The 21,950-nt window shown below is 47.4% G+C and overlaps 1 protein-coding gene across 4 annotated transcripts in view; it reads left to right on the top strand.

Annotated features, from left to right (window-relative positions):
* CDCA8 (cell division cycle associated 8) overlaps nucleotides 1-18,449 on the top strand; it is a 184,904-nt gene extending 166,455 nt beyond the window's left edge. For 3 of the 4 annotated variants that reach the window (XM_085647898.1, XM_085647899.1, XM_085647897.1), the window contains exon 11: nucleotides 17,518-17,992. In XM_085647898.1, coding sequence (XP_085504024.1) covers nucleotides 17,518-17,562 — 45 coding nt within the window. In that variant the 3' untranslated portion in view covers nucleotides 17,563-17,992. Of the gene's footprint in view, nucleotides 1-17,517 lie in introns of all 4 variants that reach the window. The other variant, XM_085647896.1, reaches the window with a different exon arrangement.
* The last annotated feature ends 3,501 nt before the right edge of the window (nucleotides 18,450-21,950 follow it).

Genomic DNA, 21,950 nt, shown 5'->3' with positions numbered 1-21,950 from the left:
CAGGACCCTGATCAAACTTGGGGCGACCCTGCAGACCCCAGTGCACCTCTCGATGCACAGGACCAACAACTCTATGGGGCAAAAACATCTCCTACGGAGGATACTGCGGCGTTCAACGCTCTTATTGAACGTGCTGCAAATAACCATGGGGTGCAGCTTCACTCTGATACCATCGAAGATGACTTTCTAATGGACACCTTTGCATCCTCAGAAAGACATGTAAAGACTCTGCCAATGTTGAAGGGGGTCCTCAAACCAGCCAAGGACATTTTCAAGGAACCCACCAGGGCACGAGTGATAAACCCCAGGATTGATAAAAAATACAGATCAGCACCTGGGGATCCTACTTACATCAGAGGCCAATTACCACTCGACTCCATCGTCGTAGCGAATGCACGCAAGAGGGCACACTCGCAAACGACAGGTGACGCTCCTCCCCCGGACAAAGAGTCCAAGGTGTTAGAGACCTCTGGCAAGCGAGTTGCCGCCCAAGCTGCCAACATATGGCGCATAGCCAACACTCAAGCGCTCCTTTGCTCGCTATGATAGAGCGCACTATGACACACTGGAGCAAATATTCCAACATCTCCCTGACCAGTTCAAGGAAGGCGCAGAAATGCTCATCAGAGAAGGACAGCTACTCACGAACGCTTCCATTAAATGTGCACTAGATGCTGCAGACACGGCTGCCAGAGCCATAAACACAAGCGTCATGCTGCGACGACATGCCTGGCTACGGATCTCAGGATTCAAGCCTGAGGTACAAAACAATATACTGAACCAGCCCGTCAACCCCGACTATTTATTCGGGCCAGAGGTTGACACCACCCTCGAAAAGATAAAAAAGGACACGGACACTGCAAAGTCCATGGGCGCCCTACAAACTCAGTCCTTTCGGAGCGGCTCCTTTCGTCGCCCCGGAAACAAGGGAGCAGGTAGAGGACAGGGGTCACAACAAACATATAACAAAGGCAATACACAGACCACCTACGATAAAAACACCCGAGGTGGATATCGTGGCTCCAGTACAAAGGGCAGAGGACGTGGCTACGGCAACACCAGGTCCTCCCCCAAGAACAAGCAGTGACGCCCTCTCCCTTCCTCCCGACCACATAACACCTGTCAGGGGAAGGCTACAAAGGTTCCTGTCCACGTGGAACTCCATCACCACGGACAGGTGGGTCAAAGATATTATAAAATACGGTTACTGTCTGGAGTTAACCTCCACTCCACCCACAATACCACCAAGAAGCCGTCCTATGTCCTCAGAGCACTTAACGCTCTTACAGCAAGAAGTGCAAAGTATGCTTCTAAAAGGCGCTATAGAGGTCGTACCCATCCACGAGCGGGGTACGGGAGTGTACTCCCTCTACTTCTTAATTGCAAAAAAGGACGGGTCGCTCAGACCTATATTAGACCTGAGACCCCTGAACCAGTACATTCTTTCAGAGCACTTTCACATGCTCACTTTACAGCAAGTCCTTCCGCTTCTCAAGCAGGGAGACTTCCTAGCCACACTGGACCTCAAGGATGCGTACTTTCACATACCCATCCACCCCTCACACAAAAAATACCTCCGGTTCACTGTTCAGGGGCAGCACTATCAGTTCAAAGTCCTTCCCTTCGGCGTGACAACAGCGCCCAGGGTTTTCACGAAGTGCCTAGCTACGGTGGCAGCACATCAACGGAGGCAGCATATACACGTCTACCCCTACCTAGACGACTGGCTCGTTCAAGCGAAGTCAGCCCAGCAATGTGCAAGCCACATGTCCCGCACCATTCACCTTCTTCACAGTCTGGGATTCTCACTAAATTATCCAAAGTCCCATCTCCAGCCCGCACACGTACAACAGTACCTAGGTGCGACTATAGACACTCTGGCGGCCACAGCTCAGCCAAATTTAGTGAGGATCAACAGCATACAACTGCTGATCTCCAAGTTCAAACCCAATCACTCACTTCCAGCGCGAGTGTTTATGCAGTTGATAGGCATGATGGCCTCCTGCATCTTCATAGTCCCGCACGCGAGATTACATATGCGCCCACTTCAGGAGTGCCTAGCACGTCAGTGGAATCAGGCTCAAGGACAGTTAAAGGACCTAGTGTTGGTGAGCGGTCGGGCATACAACTCTCTGCATTGGTGGAATCCACAAAACCTTTGCAAGGGCCGACCATTCCAAGAGCCTGTCCCACAGATAGTACTGACAGCGGACGCGTCTCTCCAGGGATGGGGAGCTCATGTACTCCACTACACAGTGCAGGGACTATGGACAACACAACAAAAGAAGTTGCACATCAACCTTCTGGAACTGATGGCAATCTTCCTAGCCATGAAGGCATTCAAAGTACATCTATGCAACAAGGTCGTGTTGATCCGGACGGACAACATGACCGCAATGTACTACATACAGAAACAGGGAGGAACACACTCTCCACAGTTGTCTCATCTGGCTCAGAGCATGTGGAAGTGGGCCATTCAAAGGAACATGTTCCTCATGGCGGAACACCTCCCTGGCAAGGACAACCAGATGGCGGATCTGCTCAGCAGACACAGCCACCAGATGCACGAGTGGGAGCTACACCCATCAGTACTCCAACCGTACTTCCAGCAGTGGGGTCATCCGGAGATAGACCTATTCGCGACAAGCGAAAACGCAAAATGCCAAAGCTTCGCCGCCAGATTCCCACATCCGCAGTCGCAGGGCAATGCGATATGGATGAACTGGTCCGGCAGATTTGCGTACGCTTTTCCCCCAGCGCCATTGATACCGCTAGTGGCCCGCAAACTCCGACAACACTCCCTGACACTCGTCCTAGTTGCTCCCACGTGGGCACGCCAGCCGTGGTACACCACCTTCCTCGAACTTTCCGTGGTGCCGCATCAAAGGCTGCGGATCAAACCCGCGCATTTGACGCAGAACCATGGAGAGGTTCAGCACCCAGATCCGCAACAGCTGAACCTAGCGATCTGGCTCCTGAAGTCCTAGAGTTTGGCTATCTCAACCTGCCACCTGACTGTATGGACATCATCAAGGAGGCCAGGAGACCCACTACCAGGGCTTGCTATGCAGCCAAATGGAAAAGGTTCGTCACTTATTGCGGTAATAATGACATCAACCCGCTGGACGCATCCATCCAAAACATCATCTGTTACCTCTTACACCTATATCGATGCAATCTGGCGTACACCTCTATACGTGTCCATTTGACCGCAATCTCAGCCTATCTGCAAACCAGGCAGCACCTCTCTCTATTCAGAGTGCCTGCCATCAAAGCATTCTTGGAAGGACTCAAACGAGTCATTCCACCAAGCCACCCACCGGCTCCAATGTGGAACCTCAACTTGGTCCTCACACGCCTGATGGGTCCACCCTTTGAACCTCTACACTCATGCGAGATTCAATTCCTTACCTGGAAAGTGGCCTTCCTCGTAGCGATCACTTCCCTAAGAAGAGTTAGTGAACTCCAGGCACTAACCGTTCAAGAGCCATTTATACAGGTTCACACCAACAGGGTCGTACTACGTACCAACCCCAAATTCATGCCCAAAGTAATATCGCAGTTCCACATGACTATTGAACTGCCAGTTTTCTTCCAAAACCCACAAACTGTTGCAGAAAGGGCACTACATACACTAGATGTTCGGAGGGCCCTCATGTACTACATCGATAGGACTAAACCCTTCAGGAAGACAAAACAACTGTTCGTTGCCTTTGCCCCACACCACAAAGGTAACGCCATCTCCAAAGCAGGGATAGCCAGATGGATAGTTAAGTGTATTCAAATCTGTTATCAAAAAGCAAAACGCACATTAACTATTCCACCACGAGCCCACTCAACACGTAAGTTGGGGGCTTCCATGGCCTTTCTAGGAAATATTCCCCTGCATGATATATGCAGAGCAGCCACATGGTCCACTACACACACATTTACAAAACACTACTGCGTAGATGTGCAGTCAAAACAGCAGGCAGCTGTAGGACAGGCTGTTCTCAAAACACTTTTTCAGACCGCTGCAGCTGGCACGGGTAGCCGCCGCCAATAGAGGGCACTGCTATGTATTCTATGCACAGATATGAATTCAGCAGCCCACATGCCTCGAACTGAATATGCTACTTACCAGTATGCATCTGTTCTTGGCATGTAGGGCTGCTGACATTCATATCGCCCTCCCTCCTCCCCGGCGCCTGTCGCAGCTGCAGCTCTCAGAATTACTGCAAGCATGGTCATCACTTTCTGTATCTACTCCATCACTGCCACAATGGCGAAAAACAATCTGAGGATGGAGAGGATGCCCATGCGCACTGTAGTCCAGGGGAGGAGTCACCTATCCAAGGATACTTCGAAGACTCTTCCAGGACAACAACGTGCAAACATCCGGACCCAACACTAGGCGGCGATCTATGCACAGATATGAATGTCAGCAGCCCTACATGCCAAGAACAGATGCATACTGGTAAGTAGCATATTCAATATGTATGGATATATATATGTGGGGCACATATATTATACTGTTTCCGGGATCCCGCACATGGGCGGGAATATTCTAATGCTTATGACTTTGATGAGGATACCCCTGGAAGAGAACTAGGATTACAGGTAAGTAACTAATCCTTCTAAGCCCCTCGTTGATAATGGAAAATTTGTCATACTCTCTACCATGTTGCTGACTGCCATGAGGGCGACTTCGACGACAGCGACTACAGCAGATGTGAAGAATCCCGCTGAGGTGGAAAGTTGGAATATTATCCATGTGGCTGGTAACATCTTGGAGGTGGGGATAGTGCTGCTGGTAATAATGTAGTTCCGCCTCATAATTCTTAACTTCCTCCTGACATTTAACATTTAGCTCTGAGGGGCTGTTGACAGGACCAAACCAGCTACTGTCATCAGAATTCTCACTGTCCATCAGGTGACTTGGAGGCAGAGATGAGACCTTGCTGGGTGAAGTGACTTTGGGACGTATAAAGGTTTCTGGTGACCTTGGAAACCTTAATTGTCGACGCTGCCGTCGTCGGGGGGGATTTAGATCGAATTCTTTGGTGTTGCTGACTGGACCGCCATTGATGGAGCATGGGATTGACGTTGACGGAAGCATTGGTGGAACCATTGTCTATTGGATGAGCCCGGCAAGGATGTTTCTGAGGAGAAATGTTTTTTCTTCTCCTTTTTCTTGGAGCTGTGAGGCTGGTGAGAAGTCTTTATAGATTTTTTGGACTTTCATGGGATCTAGGCTTTTTGTGAGACCTAGAAGAGGTGTCACTATCCTCCTCAGATGATGATTTCTGGGCTTTTGTTTTCTGAAACCACAGAAATAGCCTCCCTTCCTGTGCCTCTGGGTTTTTGAGGAGAAAGTGCCACAAATCTTGCACTCTTGTCTCATGCTTGGGATGAAGGCTGTAAATGTAGTCCTTATGTGGGTCACCCACGTGAACTCCGTTCTTTCCACAGGTCTTACCTGGACGAAAACTTACTCTTTTGTCAGACATAGTAGAGTAATGTGGTTGAACACACACACTCACTCACTCACTCACTCACTCTCTCTCTCTCTCTCTCTCTCTCTCTCTCTCTCTCTCTCTCTCACTCTCTCACTCTCTCACTCTCTCACTCTCTCACTCTCTCACTCTCTCACTCTCTCACTCTCTCACTCTCTCACTCTCTCACTCTCTCACTCTCTCACACTCTCACTCTCTCACTCTCTCACTCTCTCACTCTCTCACACTCTCACTCCAAAATGTCTGTAGTACATAATTGTATAGAAGATCTATTGTATCTCGATGGATACGTCTCATAAAAGATCCCTCATATTTGTAATTCCCCCAGGAGCTAGACCGGATCCAAAAACGTCTTAGTAATTGCTCCTGTGTGTGCTGAGCTTTGCCCTTAGACCTTTGTCAGTTATTCACTGACTTCCAAACTTTATATTTTTTTGCAGTGTAGTAGGGAAATGACTCCCTGGAAGACTACAGGGTGCAAAGTATGCTGCACCTGCAAGAAACAGATGTCGGTTACGGACCCGCATGACATCTGCTGTTGGTGTTTCAGATCCAATCAAGATTTGAAGCCATATGACAGATGGCCTGGATACAACCAAAGGCCATCAAAGAGCGGCGTGTGAAGCTGTACATAGCTGAGCTCAAAAAACTAGGCAGGTGACACTCCGAGTACTGTGCCCGAATCGACTTCCAGTGTCCATCCTCCGGTAGGACCAGGTTTAAGAGCAAGTCTCTGTGCTAGCACAAAATGCCCAAGCATTACTCCTCTCTCAATCACTCCTGCTCCACGGAGAGATCTCTCTTTCTGCACTCAAAAGCTAATTGCCCAACTAGTACCCCTTTCTGCAGCTAGACCTGATGCAGCCTAAATTCCTGCTATTATTTACCACTTTGCAGCATATAGAGGCCTTCGAGGAGGTAATGATGCAACTTTTGAAAATGATCCTTAGTCCCCCTGGAATGCATTCGAGCCTTTTGGATCCACGCCAACTGAACCCAGTTCGGCCTCTGTCAGTGCCGATGTCGATCTCTGATCCAGTCAGTGGTCGGATACATCTCAGTCGAAGTCTCATTTTGAGATCTCCAATTCAAAGCTCATGATGTGAAAGAATTCCCCGGCAGTACCTTTGCTTCCTCACTAATATTTTGCTGCCTTGGGGCCATGTTGGTCCACATTCAGATGTTGTACAAGATCCCTATATTCTTAGGCATGACTAGGATGATGACAATGTGTTACCCTTTCACTATACTGATGTTGGTCAGTATTTAGACCTTTGAAATGCTAGTGGTCTTAATACTTTACGAGAGGTGAAATTGAACTCCCCATTTGGGCCCCTCCCCGAGGAAAGTGCTTCCTTTGCCGTGGTCGTTCATAGAGCCGCCAAAGTGTTGAAATTGTAGATTCCAGCCACAAAAAAAATTTGCTAACTAAAATCTTGCAATCTGGCCTTTCAACTTAAGAGCGTTTGTTACCTTTCAGTGAAGCCCTAACAGAAACCTTGCCGGCGGTGAGGCTAAAATCATGGTCGGCACCACCAGTAAGTCGCCCCATCACTAGACACCATTGTCCTTCTCCATGTGGTCTTGGCTATTTAAACCAGCACACCATGCTGGAAAACCTTGCTGTTCCGTTTTCGCCTATCAAGGCAACCCCAAATGCCTTCCCTATTGCTCTACTGGACAAAGTCAAAGGGCATTTATATGCTTGGCAAGATTGGGTTCTTTTCGGTCAGTTTGGCATTGCTGTCTCTGGGTGCTGTTTATTCCAGATATGCACTCCTCCAATGGGATATGATGAGCAAGATCTTGCCCACCCTCTCTGTGGAATTATGAAATACTTTTGCCCAGGTTGCCTGTGACGAGCAGGATGCTGCAAGTACATTTTGTGGGCTAGCCTGAACACTACAGATTGTATGCCGAGCTATGGGTACTAGTGAAGTGATTCGTTGTCATGCTTGGGACTTGCAGGAATCCCTTATGGATATGCTTTTTAATGGCTCCATGCGGTTTGGAAACTAGGCTGATTCAGCTTTAGAAACAGTTGTGAGATAGACCTGCTATGGCTGGCTCCTTTGGCTTACTGTACCTGTCTTGCATTTTCAACAAGCAATTCCACATGTCCAGGTATTATTCCTGGTGCTGGCTTACTGCCAGAGGCAACTTTATCAGCAGCCAGTTAAGTCCTTTTATGGATCGAGGACATGTAGTGGTGGCAGAGTTTGGGGCCACTAGGAGGATCAGCCTTCCTCTGCCACCAAGGTACTCTGATTCTTCTTTTGGGATTCATCAGTGGCCAGTAGGGATCAGGATACGTTTTTGTCTGCCCACATGGTATGCAATTATCTTGTACAAGGTTCCTTTCCTTTTGCTTAAACTTTGGCAGAAAATGCCTCCATCCTTGCAAAAGAGGTTCAGTCACTATAGACCAAAGGGGCAATAGGGAGATTCCCTGAGACATAAAAGGGAAAAGGGAGCTGCTGCCATTACTTTTAGTGTCCAAGAAACACAGTTAACTCCTACCAATTTTGCACCTTCCGCTCTAGAACCACTTTCTTTGGAAGGGCAAATTGAAGATGCGGACTCTAAACTCTGGTGCTATCCACCCTAGATCATTGGGATCGGATGATGTCCTTGGACCTGCAGGACATGTTGTTGAAATCATTCTTACAAAGCTGCAACTGGGAGTCTTAATCTCTAGTTTGAGATGTCTACTGTCCCCTCACAGAAATGTAAAGACGCTCTAAACTACTTTGGATTGAAGCTTATGTCTACTCCCCTCAACCATTCATCCAGACATGTACACGATACAGTTTTTTTAAACTGGGTTAAAATATTAAAGAAACCATTCCAATAATTTGGACCAAGTATCAATATCATTCTGCTGTTCAGGTCATTCTTCTCTAGTTACAAAGACAGAGTTTGTAATTGAAAAGGTAGGTCCCCTATACGACAGGCTAGGCAATACATACAAAACTTGATAATTGTAACACCGAGGCCTCAACAATGGCACTGGGTGCTTAATTTAACATTCTAAATACTTCAGCTAACCAAAAACTGGTTGACCTACTCGTTTTAAGCATAGTAAAAAAAATCCAGTGTTAAACAAAGGAATCTATGGTGCACCGTAAAGTGCAAACTGCAGCTTCGTGGAAGAGGAAATCTTGATGTAGGTCCTATGATCAACCGATCAACATTCAATGCCTTACCTTTCAAAAAGAGCATAGTTAGAAAATAGGAGTCAAAAAGAGGCTTCTCAAACAGACTGACTAATGCCTAAAACGTAAGTTATTCAATATCATTCATGAGCTCCAGGAACCTACAATATGTTCACTGGACCTGACCAGTTCACCTAATGTAAATAAACAACTCTGCCACTTTGCGTTAATAACATTACCAGAAATATAGCAGATTTTGAAGCTGAAACTATCAGTCGCCCACCCTGTTTGGGCAAGTTCAAACAGCTTGAAATATTTCCAATCACTTAAGAACAGATCACTCCCACATTTGATAAAGTCCTTCCCATTCCATAGACTGATATTATTACGTTTATGCGGAAAAGTTGTCTTTCAGGCTCCCCATCGGACACCTGCCATGCCAAATACTTTCAACAGTTGACACTGTTTATAAGTGCAGAGATTATGTTCATTTTCTCTCAATCCCTCTCCACAGGCTGTATAGAATCATGTTGGCAAGAAGCAATGGTTCAACCACTGCTAATAAAACCTTGGAATCTGAACATCAAAGGCAACTTTCAGCTTGTCTCCTTGTTGCCTTTTCTATCAAAAATACTTGAAAGTACAGTTTTCTTACAAATACAAGAGTATCAAAATTGAGTGCTTTCTTTGATAGCCAACAATCAGGGTTCCTTCCAGACCATAGTACTAAGTTGGTTGTTGGGTAGATTCTGGATGACCACCTCTTGGAAAGATGTATGGCAGAGTCCTAGGGGTGTTGGTGCTTCAATAGCTCTCGGCAGCAGTTGATCCTATCCATGAATTAATCCTACTGAACAGGCTATCTTATATAGGTATCGAGGAATCAGCTTAGTCCTGGCTGATATTGTTAGGACGTTGAGTTTGGTATTCTGAAGAGCTCCTTTCTCTCTGATTCTTTTTTACTTTTATGTGCTGTTGCTGGCGCCCCTGTTTCACTATCTACAAATGACTTTTATGTCCGCAGGTGATACCCAATTATCTTTGGTGTCTCTCCCAACCAATGTACAGTGTCTCTCCCAACCAATGTACAGGTCTATCTGTGACCGCTCCTTTGGCCAGCAGCTTTACTGTGAATGAAACTATTTAAAAAGAAATCCATTACTCACTTCCCCGAATATGAACATGCTTGATCTTTGTTGGTGTAAGTGTTTCTTCTTTCCCCCACCAATCTCGAAATCATGCTTTTATCATTTGAAAACTGTACGGCAGATATTTGCTTTTTGCAGCCCCACCTCAGAATCTTAGTAGAAATCTAATCAACTCTGGACTACGGTAATGCTATTTCCTGGACCGCCCTTGAAATATTTACTGTGTGATAATAGTTGGTCTAGAACGCAATTGTGCGTCTTATTTGTTTAGAAAAATCGCAAGAGCCGAAAGAGCCTTACTTTTGCTCCCTATCTACACAAATGTCATCTTCAACACCATGACTATAGTGCACAAAGCAATTTACCTGCGCTTACCTGGCCTCATTGTAAAAATAAAAAAATTAAGTGATTCTTGTTCAAGTAATCAAGAAAACTTAGATAAAACCAACAATTTCTTTTTCATGTTCCCAAAGTCTGTATTGCCAGATATGGTGATAGATCTTTCTCTGTAGCCACAGCCAAAACCTGGATTCCTTACTCTTTGCCCTTCATAGTCAACCCTGTATAATTAATTCAATTCTAAAAGGTCTTAAAAGCCTTTTTATTCAATCTTTTCTACTGTCCAATAATCTTTTTCTCTTATTGATGAATGTCTGCTTTACAAATGTACTTGATTTAAATTTTGCTGGAGGGATGTTTCTGATGGATACATCTGCCAGTGGATTCCTCACCTTGTGAATATCCCCTGCGCCAGCATTCCACTGAACTTTTATACCCAGCTCTCCACGCCGACGTGGACGACTTCACAATGCATCGGCTCCGCTCGCGACTAGGTATGACGTCACCGGAGCCATAAGAGAGCCACGTCGGCATGATGACGTCCGTTCCCTTTTTTCCGCGCCGTCGACGCTCAACGGTTTTTCCAGCACTCTCCTGCTACTTTGTAGTCGTTTAGTGGTTACTGTTGGAGAAAATTGTCATGTCTTCGACTAGGAAGTCGGGTTTTAAACCCTGTAGGGAATGTGGGGGCCACATGTCAATGACAGACCCCCATGAATATTGCTTGTGGTGCCTTTCATCTGACCACGACGTGGAAGATTGTTCCAGCTGCAGGAGGATGAATCCCAAGGCCTTGAAAGAAAGGGAGGCGAAGCTCTTCATGGGCAAGGCTAAGAAGGAGAAGAGCGGTAGGAAGAAGGAAAGATCGAGACCGGAGTCGTCGACTTCGCATTCTTCGAAGTCGAAGAAACATCATAAGAAGAGGAAGCATTCCTCTCGGCGCCGGTCTTCGAAGAGCAAGGCATCGAGATCGACTTCGCCTCGACGTCGAAGTAAGGATGTGTCTCCTTCTCTGTCTAAGTCTCCAGAGGGATCTCCTTCGCCGAAGCGGACTCCGGCGCGGTCCCCGGCGCAGTCACCGGTTCCAGTGGAGTCTTAGGCTTCGGAGGCCGAGCAAGAGAAAGAGCCTTCTCCAGAGCCGGATGATCCTGCGGCTCCTGTTGAGGACACTGCGGCTCCGGTACCAGGTACTCCTCAACCGGATCCGGGATAATTCCCTTATCCGCAGTTCCGGACTCCGGGTGCGGATTTGACGCATTTTTTAAATGCGATGTATGGGATTTTCCAACGGGCTGCCTTCCCATCGGGCACACCTACTGGTCCCGTGGGTCCTATGGCATATACTCTGGGAGTGCCGCAGCATTATGCTCAGGCCCCGTTTATGCCCTTTCTGCCGATGGCACCTTCGGGGCAGTTTCCGGCGCCGTCTGGGGATCCATCTCGGCTTCGATTGGATCGACCTTCTTCGGAGCGTTCATCGTCGCCGTTGCCGACTCCCTCGGCGCCGAGTCCGGCGACTCCGGCGCCGCCGACACCTCCGGCACCACGTTCGGTTCCACCGACTCCGCGTACGGCGGCGCCAATGCCGGCTCCTCGGATCCGTTCAAGGAGGGAGGCCCAGGGGGTCTTAGAGGAGGAGCGTTATAGAGTGTAGGTGGAGGAAGGTGAGGTGAGGTGGATACATCTTCTGACGAATTTGAAGGGATTCAGGAGGCTAGTGGCCTGGATACGACTCCGGAGTGGGAACATTCTTCCTCTAGGTCCTCTCCACCGCAGGAACTGGCTCCTTACTAACTTGTGATAAAGAAGGCCGCAGAGTTGCTGGACTTGCAGTTGCCCTCTGCGGAGTATAAGCCTAACCTTCTGACGGAGGTGTTACACTCGCCTACCTCGACCAGTTAGCCTTTGCTGCCCTTTAATGAGGCTCTTTTGGAGCCAGTTATAGACGTCTGGCGTAAGCCACTCTCTTTGCCGGAAGTCTCCAGGCAGGTGGCGAGAAGATATAGGGTGGAACCTGGGGATCCAGGTTTTCTTTCTTCACACCCTTCTCCAGAAAGTCTGGTGGTCCAGGCATCATGCTCGAAGCATGCTTCAGGGGCTTTTCCTCAGACTCCTGCGGATAGGGAGTCTAAGAAGGCGGATCAGGCGGCTAAAAATACCTTTTCGTCTGGGAGCATGGCGCTTAAGTCCACTAATGCCACCTGCTTGCTAGGGTGCAATGTTCATGCTCTTATGGACTCAATGAAATCGTTAGCCCCTAAGTTGCCAGAAGGTGATAAGGCGTCCTTTATGGAAGTGGTCATGGACACTCAGGCTGCTGCAAGGCAGCTGATTCAGTCGGGGCTTGATACGGCTGATTCGGTGGCAAGGATAATGGGGTCATCTATAGCCACTAGGAGGCATGCGTGGCTTCGTTCGTCTGGCTTCTCTACGGACGTTCAGGCCACATTGGTGGATTTGCCATTTGACGGACAGAGGCTTTTTGGTGAAAAGGCTGATTCAGCCTTGCAGAGGTTTAAAGAGAGCAGGGTGACGGCGAAATCTTTAGATCTGCAGGCTCCTGCTAACGGATTTGGGCTTAAGAAGTTCAGAGGTTTTGGGAGGTCTTCATTTCGCTCCTTCCGGCAGCCTCAGCAGCAGCAGCAACAGCAGCAGCAGAATCCCCTCTATAGGTCCTATAGAGGGAGACAGAGGTCGGAGAGGTTCTGGCCGCAACCCCTCTTCTTCTTCTACCTCCTCTGCTCCCAATGAAGCTTCAGGGAAGCAGCCCTAGATCCCCCATCCTGGAACATGGAAGACCTGTGGGGGGGTGGGTGTCCCACTTTCTGCGAGGTTGGAGATCTGTTACAACCGACCTTTGGGTTTTAAACCTCGTGGAGACTGGGTACGCCCTTCCCTTTCGGGAGTTTCCTCCCCCTTACCCTCCTTGCCAGGGTTACTGCTCAGAGGACCATCTACTTCTTCTGCAGAAGGAGGTGTTAGCTTTGCTTCAAAAGGGTGCGATAGAGGGGGTTCCAGAGCAGGAAAGGGGTCAGGGATGCTACTCCCGGTATTTCCTGATTCCCAAGAAGGACGGCAGATTGCATCCGATACTGGACCTCAGAGTCTTGAACTTTTACCTGAAACAGGAGAAGTTCAAGATGCTGACCCTTGCGCAGGTTCTTCAAGCGTTGCAGCAAGGAGACTAGATGGTGTCGCTCGACTTGCAGGACGCGTACTTCCATGTCCCAATCCTGAAGTCTCACAGAAAGTATCTCCGTTTTACGGTTGGGTCGCAACATTACCAGTTTGCAGTCCTCCCGTTTAGTCTTACTACCGCACCTCGAGTCTTCACGAAGGTGATGGCAGTGGTGGCAGCCCATCTCAGGAGGTCGGGGATTCCGGTTTTCCCCTACCTGGACGACTGGCTTCTGAAGGCAGAGTCCCCAGAGATGGTGCAACATCATCTGCAGGTAACATCTCGACTGTTATACGACTTGGGTTTTTCGATCAATGTGCCTAAATCTCACCTGGTGCCCTCTCAACGCAACCTGTTCATAGGGGCAGTACTGGACACTACTGTGTGTCGAGCATTTCCTCCTCCTCAAAGATTTCTCGACATTCAGGAGATGGTCCCTTTATTCCACTGTGGAGCGGTTGTTCCAGTTCTGAAGGTCCTTCGCCTGCTCGGTCTGTTCGCCTCTGGCATTCTGTTGGTCAACCATGCAGGCTGGCACATGAGGGCACTCCAGTGGTGCCTCCGCAGGCAGTGGTATCAGCACAACGGAGATCTCAGGGAGTCGATCAGGATCTCCAGAGAAGCTGCAGCGAATCTATCTTGGTGGAGCGTGGAGGGCAATCTGTCCCAAGGAAAGCCCTTCCATCTACCTCCATCGGTGGCCACAGTGATAACGGATGCATCCACTTTAGGGTGGGGTGCGCATCTGGGGGATCTGGAGATCAAGGGTCTTTGGTCTCCAGAGGAAAGGTTGCTTCACATCAACCGTCTGGAATTGCGGGCGATTTGGTTGGCACTCAAAGCCTTCCTCCCTTCCCTTCGCGGTCAGTTGGTTCAAGTCCTGACGGACAACACTACCGCAATGTGGTATGTCAACAAGCAGGGAGGAGTGGGGTTGCATGGTCTCTGCAGAGAGGCTCTGCTTCTATGGTCCTTGACTCAGGACCATCGGATTTGTCTGATGGCAAATCATCTGGCCGGGGTGCTGAACGTACGTGTGGACAGTCTCAGTCGGCAGTTCTCCGCCGACCACGAGTGGAGGCTCCATCCGGAGGTGGTTCGTTACGTCTTTAGGACGTGGGGAACCCCTCGGGTGGACCTGTTCGCCACCCGCGAGAACGCGCACTGCCCGTCATTTTGCAGTCTCCAGTATCCGATGCAGGGGTTGTTGCGGGACACGTTTCAGTTGCGTTGGGGCTCACAACTCCTTTATGCGTTTCCTCCCCTACCCTTGATTCCTCGGGTTCTGAGGAAGATTCGCCAAGACCGGGCCCAAGTTATTTTGGTCGCCCCGGATTGGCCAAGAAGGGTGTGGTATACAGATCTTCTCCACCTCTCCTCGTGCCCTCCGCTCCGTCTCCCTCTGAGGGCAGACCTCCTCTCGCAGTCGGAGGGGCAGTTTCTACAACCCCAACTCCAGAGCTTACACCTTCATGCCTGGAGATTGAACGGGGCTACCTGAATTCCTTCTCTCTCCCGCCTGATGTGGTGGATGTTATTTTATCGGCCAGGCCACACTCCACCAAGTCCATTTACTCCTACAGGTGGTCCAAGTTTGTTAAGTGGTGTGGAGAGAGATCCATTGACCTTTTAAAAGCCCATCTTTCTGATGTGCTTCAGTTTGCTCTTTCCCTGGCTCAGCAGGGCTGTGCTGTGGCCATGGTCAAGGGCTATCTATCGGCCTTATCGGCTTTTCTATGCCTTCCTGATCAATCGTCATTATTTAAGTCTCCGATTGTACTAAGGTTTATCAAGGGCCTTACAAACAAGGTTCCTCCTACTCCTTTTGTAATGCCACAGTGGGACCTTAATCTTGTTTTAACTTTTCTGATGGGGTCCCCGTTTGAGGCTCTTCATAGTTGTCCTCTGAGGCTGTTGTCCTTTAAGACGGTTTTTCTTGTAGCCATAACCTCGGCAAGGAGGGTGAGTAAGCTTCAAGCTCTTAGTTCTAAACCCCCTTTTCTAACATTACATGCTGAAAGGATGGTACTTAGGACCAGGGCTGCTTTCCTGCCCAAAGTAGTTACTCCGTTTCATTTGGGGCAGTCTATTACTCTCCCTGTTTTTTATCCTCCTCCTCATCCCTCCAAAGAGGAGGAAAGACTTCATCGCCTGGACCCAAAGAGAGCTGTAAGCTTTTACTTGGACAGAACGAAGGATTTTCGTCTGGACGATCAGCTCTTTGTGGGTTATGTTGGTCATTCCAAAGGAAGAGCGGTGCACAAGCGCACGTTGTCGAGATGGATCATCCTTGCCATCAAGATCTGCTATGCCCTGGCTGGTAAGGTTCCTCCTGAGGGTATTAGGGCTCATTCAACTAGAGCTAAATCTTCTACATCTGCTTTGGCCAGGGGTGTTCCTGTGGCAGATATTTGTAAAGCCGCGACTTGGGCCTCCCTCCATACTTTCGCAAAGCATTATTGCTTGGACTCTGAGATGAGGAGGGAGGGCCACTTCGCTCGCTCTGTCGTGCAAGACTTTCTGGTATAGGAAGGTGGACACCCTCCTCCGGGAGTGGGGACTGCTGTGGGAATCTATTCACAAGGTGAGGAATCCACTGGCAGATGTATCCATCAGAAGAACAAGTTACTTACCTTCGGTCACGCTTTTTTTGGTTGATATAGTATCTGTCTGTGGATTCCTCACTGGCCCACCCGCCTCCCCGTTGTCCACCATTGTATACCTTATAAGTTGTCTTGTTTGAGATGTTGTTATACTTTCTGGTTCATTGGTAGGAAATGCTTGTTTGATTTAGCTTTCCTTTTGTTAATGTACTATGTATATTTGATTGTATATTGCATACTGTGTATACTTTGAATTTGTCGTTGGTCCACCTGTGCGCCTCGGGGGCAGGGAAAAAATGGGTGGAACTGACGTCATCACGCCGGCGTGGCTCTCTTATGGCTCCGGTGACGTCATACGGAGTCGCGAGCGGAGTTGATGCATTGTGACGTCGTCCACGTCTGCGTAGAGAGCTGGGGAAAAAAGTTCCGTGGAATGCTGGCGCAGGGGATATTCACAAGGTGAGGAATCCACAGGCAGATACTGTATCCACCAGAAAAAGCGTTACTGAAGGTAAGTAACTTGTTCTTCAGTGCTGGACTTTTTGCCATCCTGCTCTGTGAGCATCCATTCACTGGCACTGTATAATCGACTCTCGGTTCTGCAGGAAAATACATTCTGGACTCTTGATCCTGCACGATTTCTGTGTAGTGAAGTCCACAGGCTACTGCTCTGACACTATTCGAAAGGTTAGGAATCTTCAGTTAGATGTATACTTCAGGACAAGATAACTTTTAGTATTGCTATTTCTTATGGATACTTTCTCTGGCCACAGATTTATCACCACTATCCCTCCTCTCCATGCTGTAGAGTGGACTTTTAGTTGTAAACAAGGTTTGACGTTAGTCTTCACACTGTCATGGTCCTCAATCTGTAACTGACACTGTACTATTAATGGAAGTGGGATGCATGGTTGACGTCAGGATACAGATGTGCTTATATACAGCTCAGAGGCAGGATGGGGCTTGCATGGAGTCCAGTGTCACCAATTACAGCACGAGTAAACTATTTCTGACACGTTTCCGTAGCCTGTCTGATGCCTGAGGGAATTCAAAAAGTGTGGAATCTGCTGTTACAGTATCCACTAGAAAGAGCATAAATGAAAGTAACTTGACATTTGCTTCTAGTTAGTCATTCACAGCAATGAATGCTTTGCTCTTTAAGAAGTCAGGCAACACGAGTTAAGTTTTTCTTAGAATGTGATACTTTTACAGTATACCCTTGCATGTGTATTTGACTACTGCTTTGCTTTTGCTCTGAGAAAAAATAAAATGCCCAAGAACTGACATGTCCCTACCTGGTAACATGCTTGTTCATTGTTATAGTTAGTTGTTTGTTAACAAGTCCACCAGCCATCTTTTCAGAGTTGAGCTGCTGACAGTTGTAAAAGTATAAATGAACTACATGCTACCCTCCACCTCAGTAGAACTTCGTGGTCTTGGTGAACATCTTTGACACTATGCAGAACTCTTATTTAAATATGAATCGGAACGCGTCTATAATGCAACAAAAGAGTTAAAAAATATTGTGGGATGCACAGTTTTCTTTTTAAACTGCCTTGTAAGTTTTTTTAAATAATTTTTTTGTTTTTTATCTTTTAGAGTCGACTTGCGAGAATTGCTGGCAAAATAAAGAACAAGAGCTGAGGACTGTTTTTTTTAAAAAAAAATCTGTCTTGCGGGTTTTCTGTCGTGTGGTTTTAACCAACTTCTCTTCGTAATTTTGTTTACAGTAATTATGTTTTTAAGGGCCCAGAATTGCTGCTGGTTTTGAACTTTTCTTTTTGTTTTGCCATGGTGGATTACAGAGAGATTAAATAATTGGCGGCTTGTCTCTGTTTTGAGGTTTCAGAGATTTTAATTGCCTCTTTGCGTGACCGCCATCTATTTTATCCCTGCTTACTCGCACAGGAATCTTACAAGTGATCCATTTCACGCGCACAGCCTTTGACGCGCGCCCTCCCAGACAGAGACGTCACGTGTAACTGCTACGGTTCTGCCTCTTGCACTTCTGGATTCCCCGGAACTCCTGCTACACGCGAACTGTAATGATTTCAAATAAAACTGGTTACTCTTACTAGTGTGCCGTCTTCTTCGCATCCACACATCTCTATAGGCATGGAACAGAAGTTTGTTTCATCTTCTGGGCTCAAGCTTACTCGAAGTACAACAGTGCCATCTGCTGGATGGTTTGGAAATTTAGCTTTTTACTGGATTGGTACTTAGTTTAGAGCCAATCTGTAAAACGTTACCTTGAAGTGGATTTTAATGTAATGACAGCAGTGATTGGCACGATTTCTAAACACTGGAACTAACGTCATATGATACTTTGTGCATGTTTTCGGCGATGCGCTCACTTTAGAAGAATACTGTCACTTGCGAATGACAAAAGCAACGTGAAAATGTAATGATGCTATTTATCTCACGCCAGCAGTTACGTTGGGTACTTTGGGGCTGTATATATTCTTGTCAGTGTAATATCCTTCCTATATCGTGTTTTGTTACTCACTTTCATTACATACATTTTTACCGCTTGTGTTTTTTTTTCTTCTGGTCATTTAAGCAAGCAGGGTACTCCTCCTGTGCCCTTCTTTCAAGGGCCAGCTGGTGCTACTGTATTTCTTCTTTTAATGTTTACCTCGAGGCGACTGCTGGTCCAAAAATCAAACCTGATAGACCAGTAAATGTATTATTCTGTTATTTTAGGTCTAGAGGGTCAAAATGTTGTTGAACACTGTTGGATGGAAAAGCCCTCTGCATTTAAATGAATGTGTTCTCCTGCCCCGAGTGCCCAACTGTGTTGTTGTCTAGATCCCTAATGCTCATTTTTGTTGTCATAGGCAAGCATGGATCAGGTGTGTGTGACATGACTTAGACCTGTCTCACAGAGTCAGTTCTGGTTTGACCGGAAGGGCCGCCCAAAGCACTAATCTCATTGTGATGGAAGGCTACTGCCTTCGCCAGCATGAGCGTGGTGGCAGAAGCATACCATGTAGTGATCTGTATGAGTGAACAGGGCCTTTTTAATCTGTTTCACTGGAGTGAGGATTACCGGCTCTCTCACCTTTTTAAAGTTCCGCTGCTGTGTGCTTAATTCCTCCTTTGCCTAGATCAGTTAGATGTAGAGTGCTGCACAGTGCAAGAGTGGTGACCGTGCTGGAATCATGTGTGCCTGGGAAGGGTACCAAACAAGAATAGAGCAGTGCTGTGCATTGCATGCATGGTGAGTGCGTGTGCTGGGTGTATGTATACCAGGGAGGAATACATTACATGAGAGCTGTAGTGCTGTGCAGTGAATGCGCAATGACAGCATGTACTGGGTGTGTGTGTGCTTGCAAAAAGTAAAATACACGAAGGGTGAAGTGTTGTGCAATGTGTTATCAGGGAATATGTGTACTAGCAATGGGTGTGTTTGCATGTAGCACACCAGGGCGCAATACAGAAAGGATACAGTATTGAGCAATGCACCCAGAGTGATTGTGTGTGCTAAATGCATATTGCACTGAGGTGGCACTGTACATGTAGGTGACTACTGGACAGTATGTGTGTTGTGTATGTAACCTGATTGCTAGTGGGCCTGCAAGGGTACATTACATGGAGGGCCCTGGGTTTCCATTTTGGGAAACTGAGACCTGTCTGGTGAAGGCATGAGAAGTAGAGAAATCCACCCCCCCCCCCCACACACACATACATTCACACACAAGAAAGAGTTGTGTATTACTGCGTTCCTGTGAGCTGGGTGGAACACACTGGAGAAGGGAGAGACTCCTCCTGTACACTTTAAAGGGTGATCTTTGATTCAGTGAGAGATCAGAAGAGAAGGGGCCTGGACCCATCTCGGGTAGGAGAGGGAGCTGATAAGTGAATCATAAAGAGGAGTGCTGGGAGCCCAGGATTAACCTTTTGATGCACATATCACTGGCTAACATCCAGGTGTGAATTCTAGTCACTGCCAAGGCCTGTTTTATGGGACCATCCGTTTCGGAGTAAATTCTGCTGTGACAGACAGCCTTTCGAGAGGAACAAGAGAGAAGAAATGAGCACACTTCAAAAACAACAGAACCCCAGCAAAAAACTTCAAAGACCCAGATCATGAATCATAAGTTATCTGGAAATGGACTATAAGAAGCCGAGGTTAACCCCCCAAAAATTGTCATTCGCCAAGCAGCAGACGGGGGCTGTGTGAGGAGGGAAAGCACTGCAAGACTTCTGCCTGTGAACAGGGCAGTGGTCCAAGGCCTGCTAGTCCCCCATGCTGGGTGAGGGGACATCACCCATGGAAGCCAAGACCACCTGCTATGGAGCACCGGCCTGTTTGCCAAGACCAGTGTGCCCTGTGAGGAAGAGGAGAGCACTGAAGGGAGCAGGGTCCCAGCTAAGTGGACTTGTGGTGTGAGGAGATGGCTGCTGCATCGATCAGGTTGTTGCCAGTGTGCAAATTCAAGCCAGTGACCCCTTATTTCAGATGAGGGATTCAATGAATATAGCTGTGAGCGGAGTGCCATGTGGAGCTAGAAAAGCATGTGCAGTGACACCACATGCCTGGAGGGGCTGCCGTGTAAGGTGTGCTGGATAGGAAGGGCTAATGCCTGTGTGGAGCCTTGCTGCGATCCCGTATGCTAAGAGGGGCCGCCGTCATGCGTACTGTGTGGTAAGGGAAAGCGCTTTGGCCGGTAGTTACTTCATCCACGTATGCTAGGAGAGGCTAGAGATGCCCAAGTTGTTGCAAGGATCGGGTTGTTGCCTGAGAACTGTGAGCCGTGACCCGTATGTCACCGTGAAGCTTTGAGGATTCGGCTTGGTGTGCCACCGTGAACTAGGACGATGCCGTGGTGCATTGCCAAAACACCAGAACCCTAGTTGGGAGCATCGGAATCAAATTTTATCCCCCACCCCATTTGGTAGCACATGACTTACCGTGCAGGAGGAGCAACAGATCACTTCCAATCGCTGCTGGAGCTGGTTGCATATGCCATAGCGTAAGGGACGAGTTGTCTATAATCGTCAAGACATGCAGAATTATCACTTAATTGAACCTATGGATGCCACCCTTTGGTTATCTCCTGCTGTGCTGGCTAGAAAACTTTCAGGTGAGTTGCGCCACTGCATTGATTTATGTGGACATAATAATTCCATTTGGTTTGAAAAGTCCCATTTCCTTGCATAGAAGATTTGATCACAGCTGTAGGTCAGGCCGAATGGTTTTCTATGTTCGATTTGAGGGTGGTGTATGATCAGGTGGGATTGGCCAAAGATTTGTGTCACTTCACTGCAATTATCATACCTGATGATATACTCCAAAATTTGCTGTATATTTGGTCTGGCCTCAGCAGCCTCTGTGTTTCAGATAATAATGACGAGTTCTGAAGGGCATAAAAAGTATTATATTTCAGGATGACATCCTTGTTTTTTTCCTGAGCACGAAGAGATTTTAAATAAGGTTTTAACAGTGTTGCAAGATTGTGGTGGTCCTTTTAGAGAAAAAAGTGTAATTGTTGTGTCCATTAAATTGAATTCCTTGGGTATGTGTTGTCGGATGAAGGAGTTAAGCCTAAACCTGGCTTGGTTGATGCGATCCTGAAAAACCCATGTCCTAAAGGAGTGACCTGTTGAAATCATGCCTTTGTTTATGTGAAATTTTTTTTAAATCCATAAAAACAATTTCTGATCTGACAGTGTTATAGGAATTTACTGAAGAACATCAAATGTATTTGGTCATCTGTGTGCCAGGATAATTTAAGTTTGGTTAAACTGTGTATACTATCAGTTTCTGCTCTACAAGCTTATGTAGAAGATTGTGAAACCACAGTAACTGGACACAAGTGTAAATTAGCATTGGGGGTGTACTGTCTCAGTTGGATGGTGAAAAGGAAGTTACAACTGGTTTTGCATCCAAAAGTTTAAAGGGAGTAGAAACATGCTAATCTGTTATATAAAAAGAAATGCATGGGTGTGGAAAAACCTGTCTTATGTGAAGTGTTTTGCTTGAAAACAGACCATAAACCACTAGTATACTTTGTAGCAATTAAAATTAA

The sequence above is a fragment of the Triturus cristatus genome, chromosome 3_2 (assembly GCF_964204655.1).
Source record: "Triturus cristatus chromosome 3_2, aTriCri1.1, whole genome shotgun sequence".
In the NCBI taxonomy this organism is placed as follows: domain Eukaryota; kingdom Metazoa; phylum Chordata; class Amphibia; order Caudata; family Salamandridae; genus Triturus; species Triturus cristatus.
The sequence above is the reverse complement of the archived record's forward strand: the minus strand, read 5'-3'. Positions and strand labels throughout refer to the sequence as shown.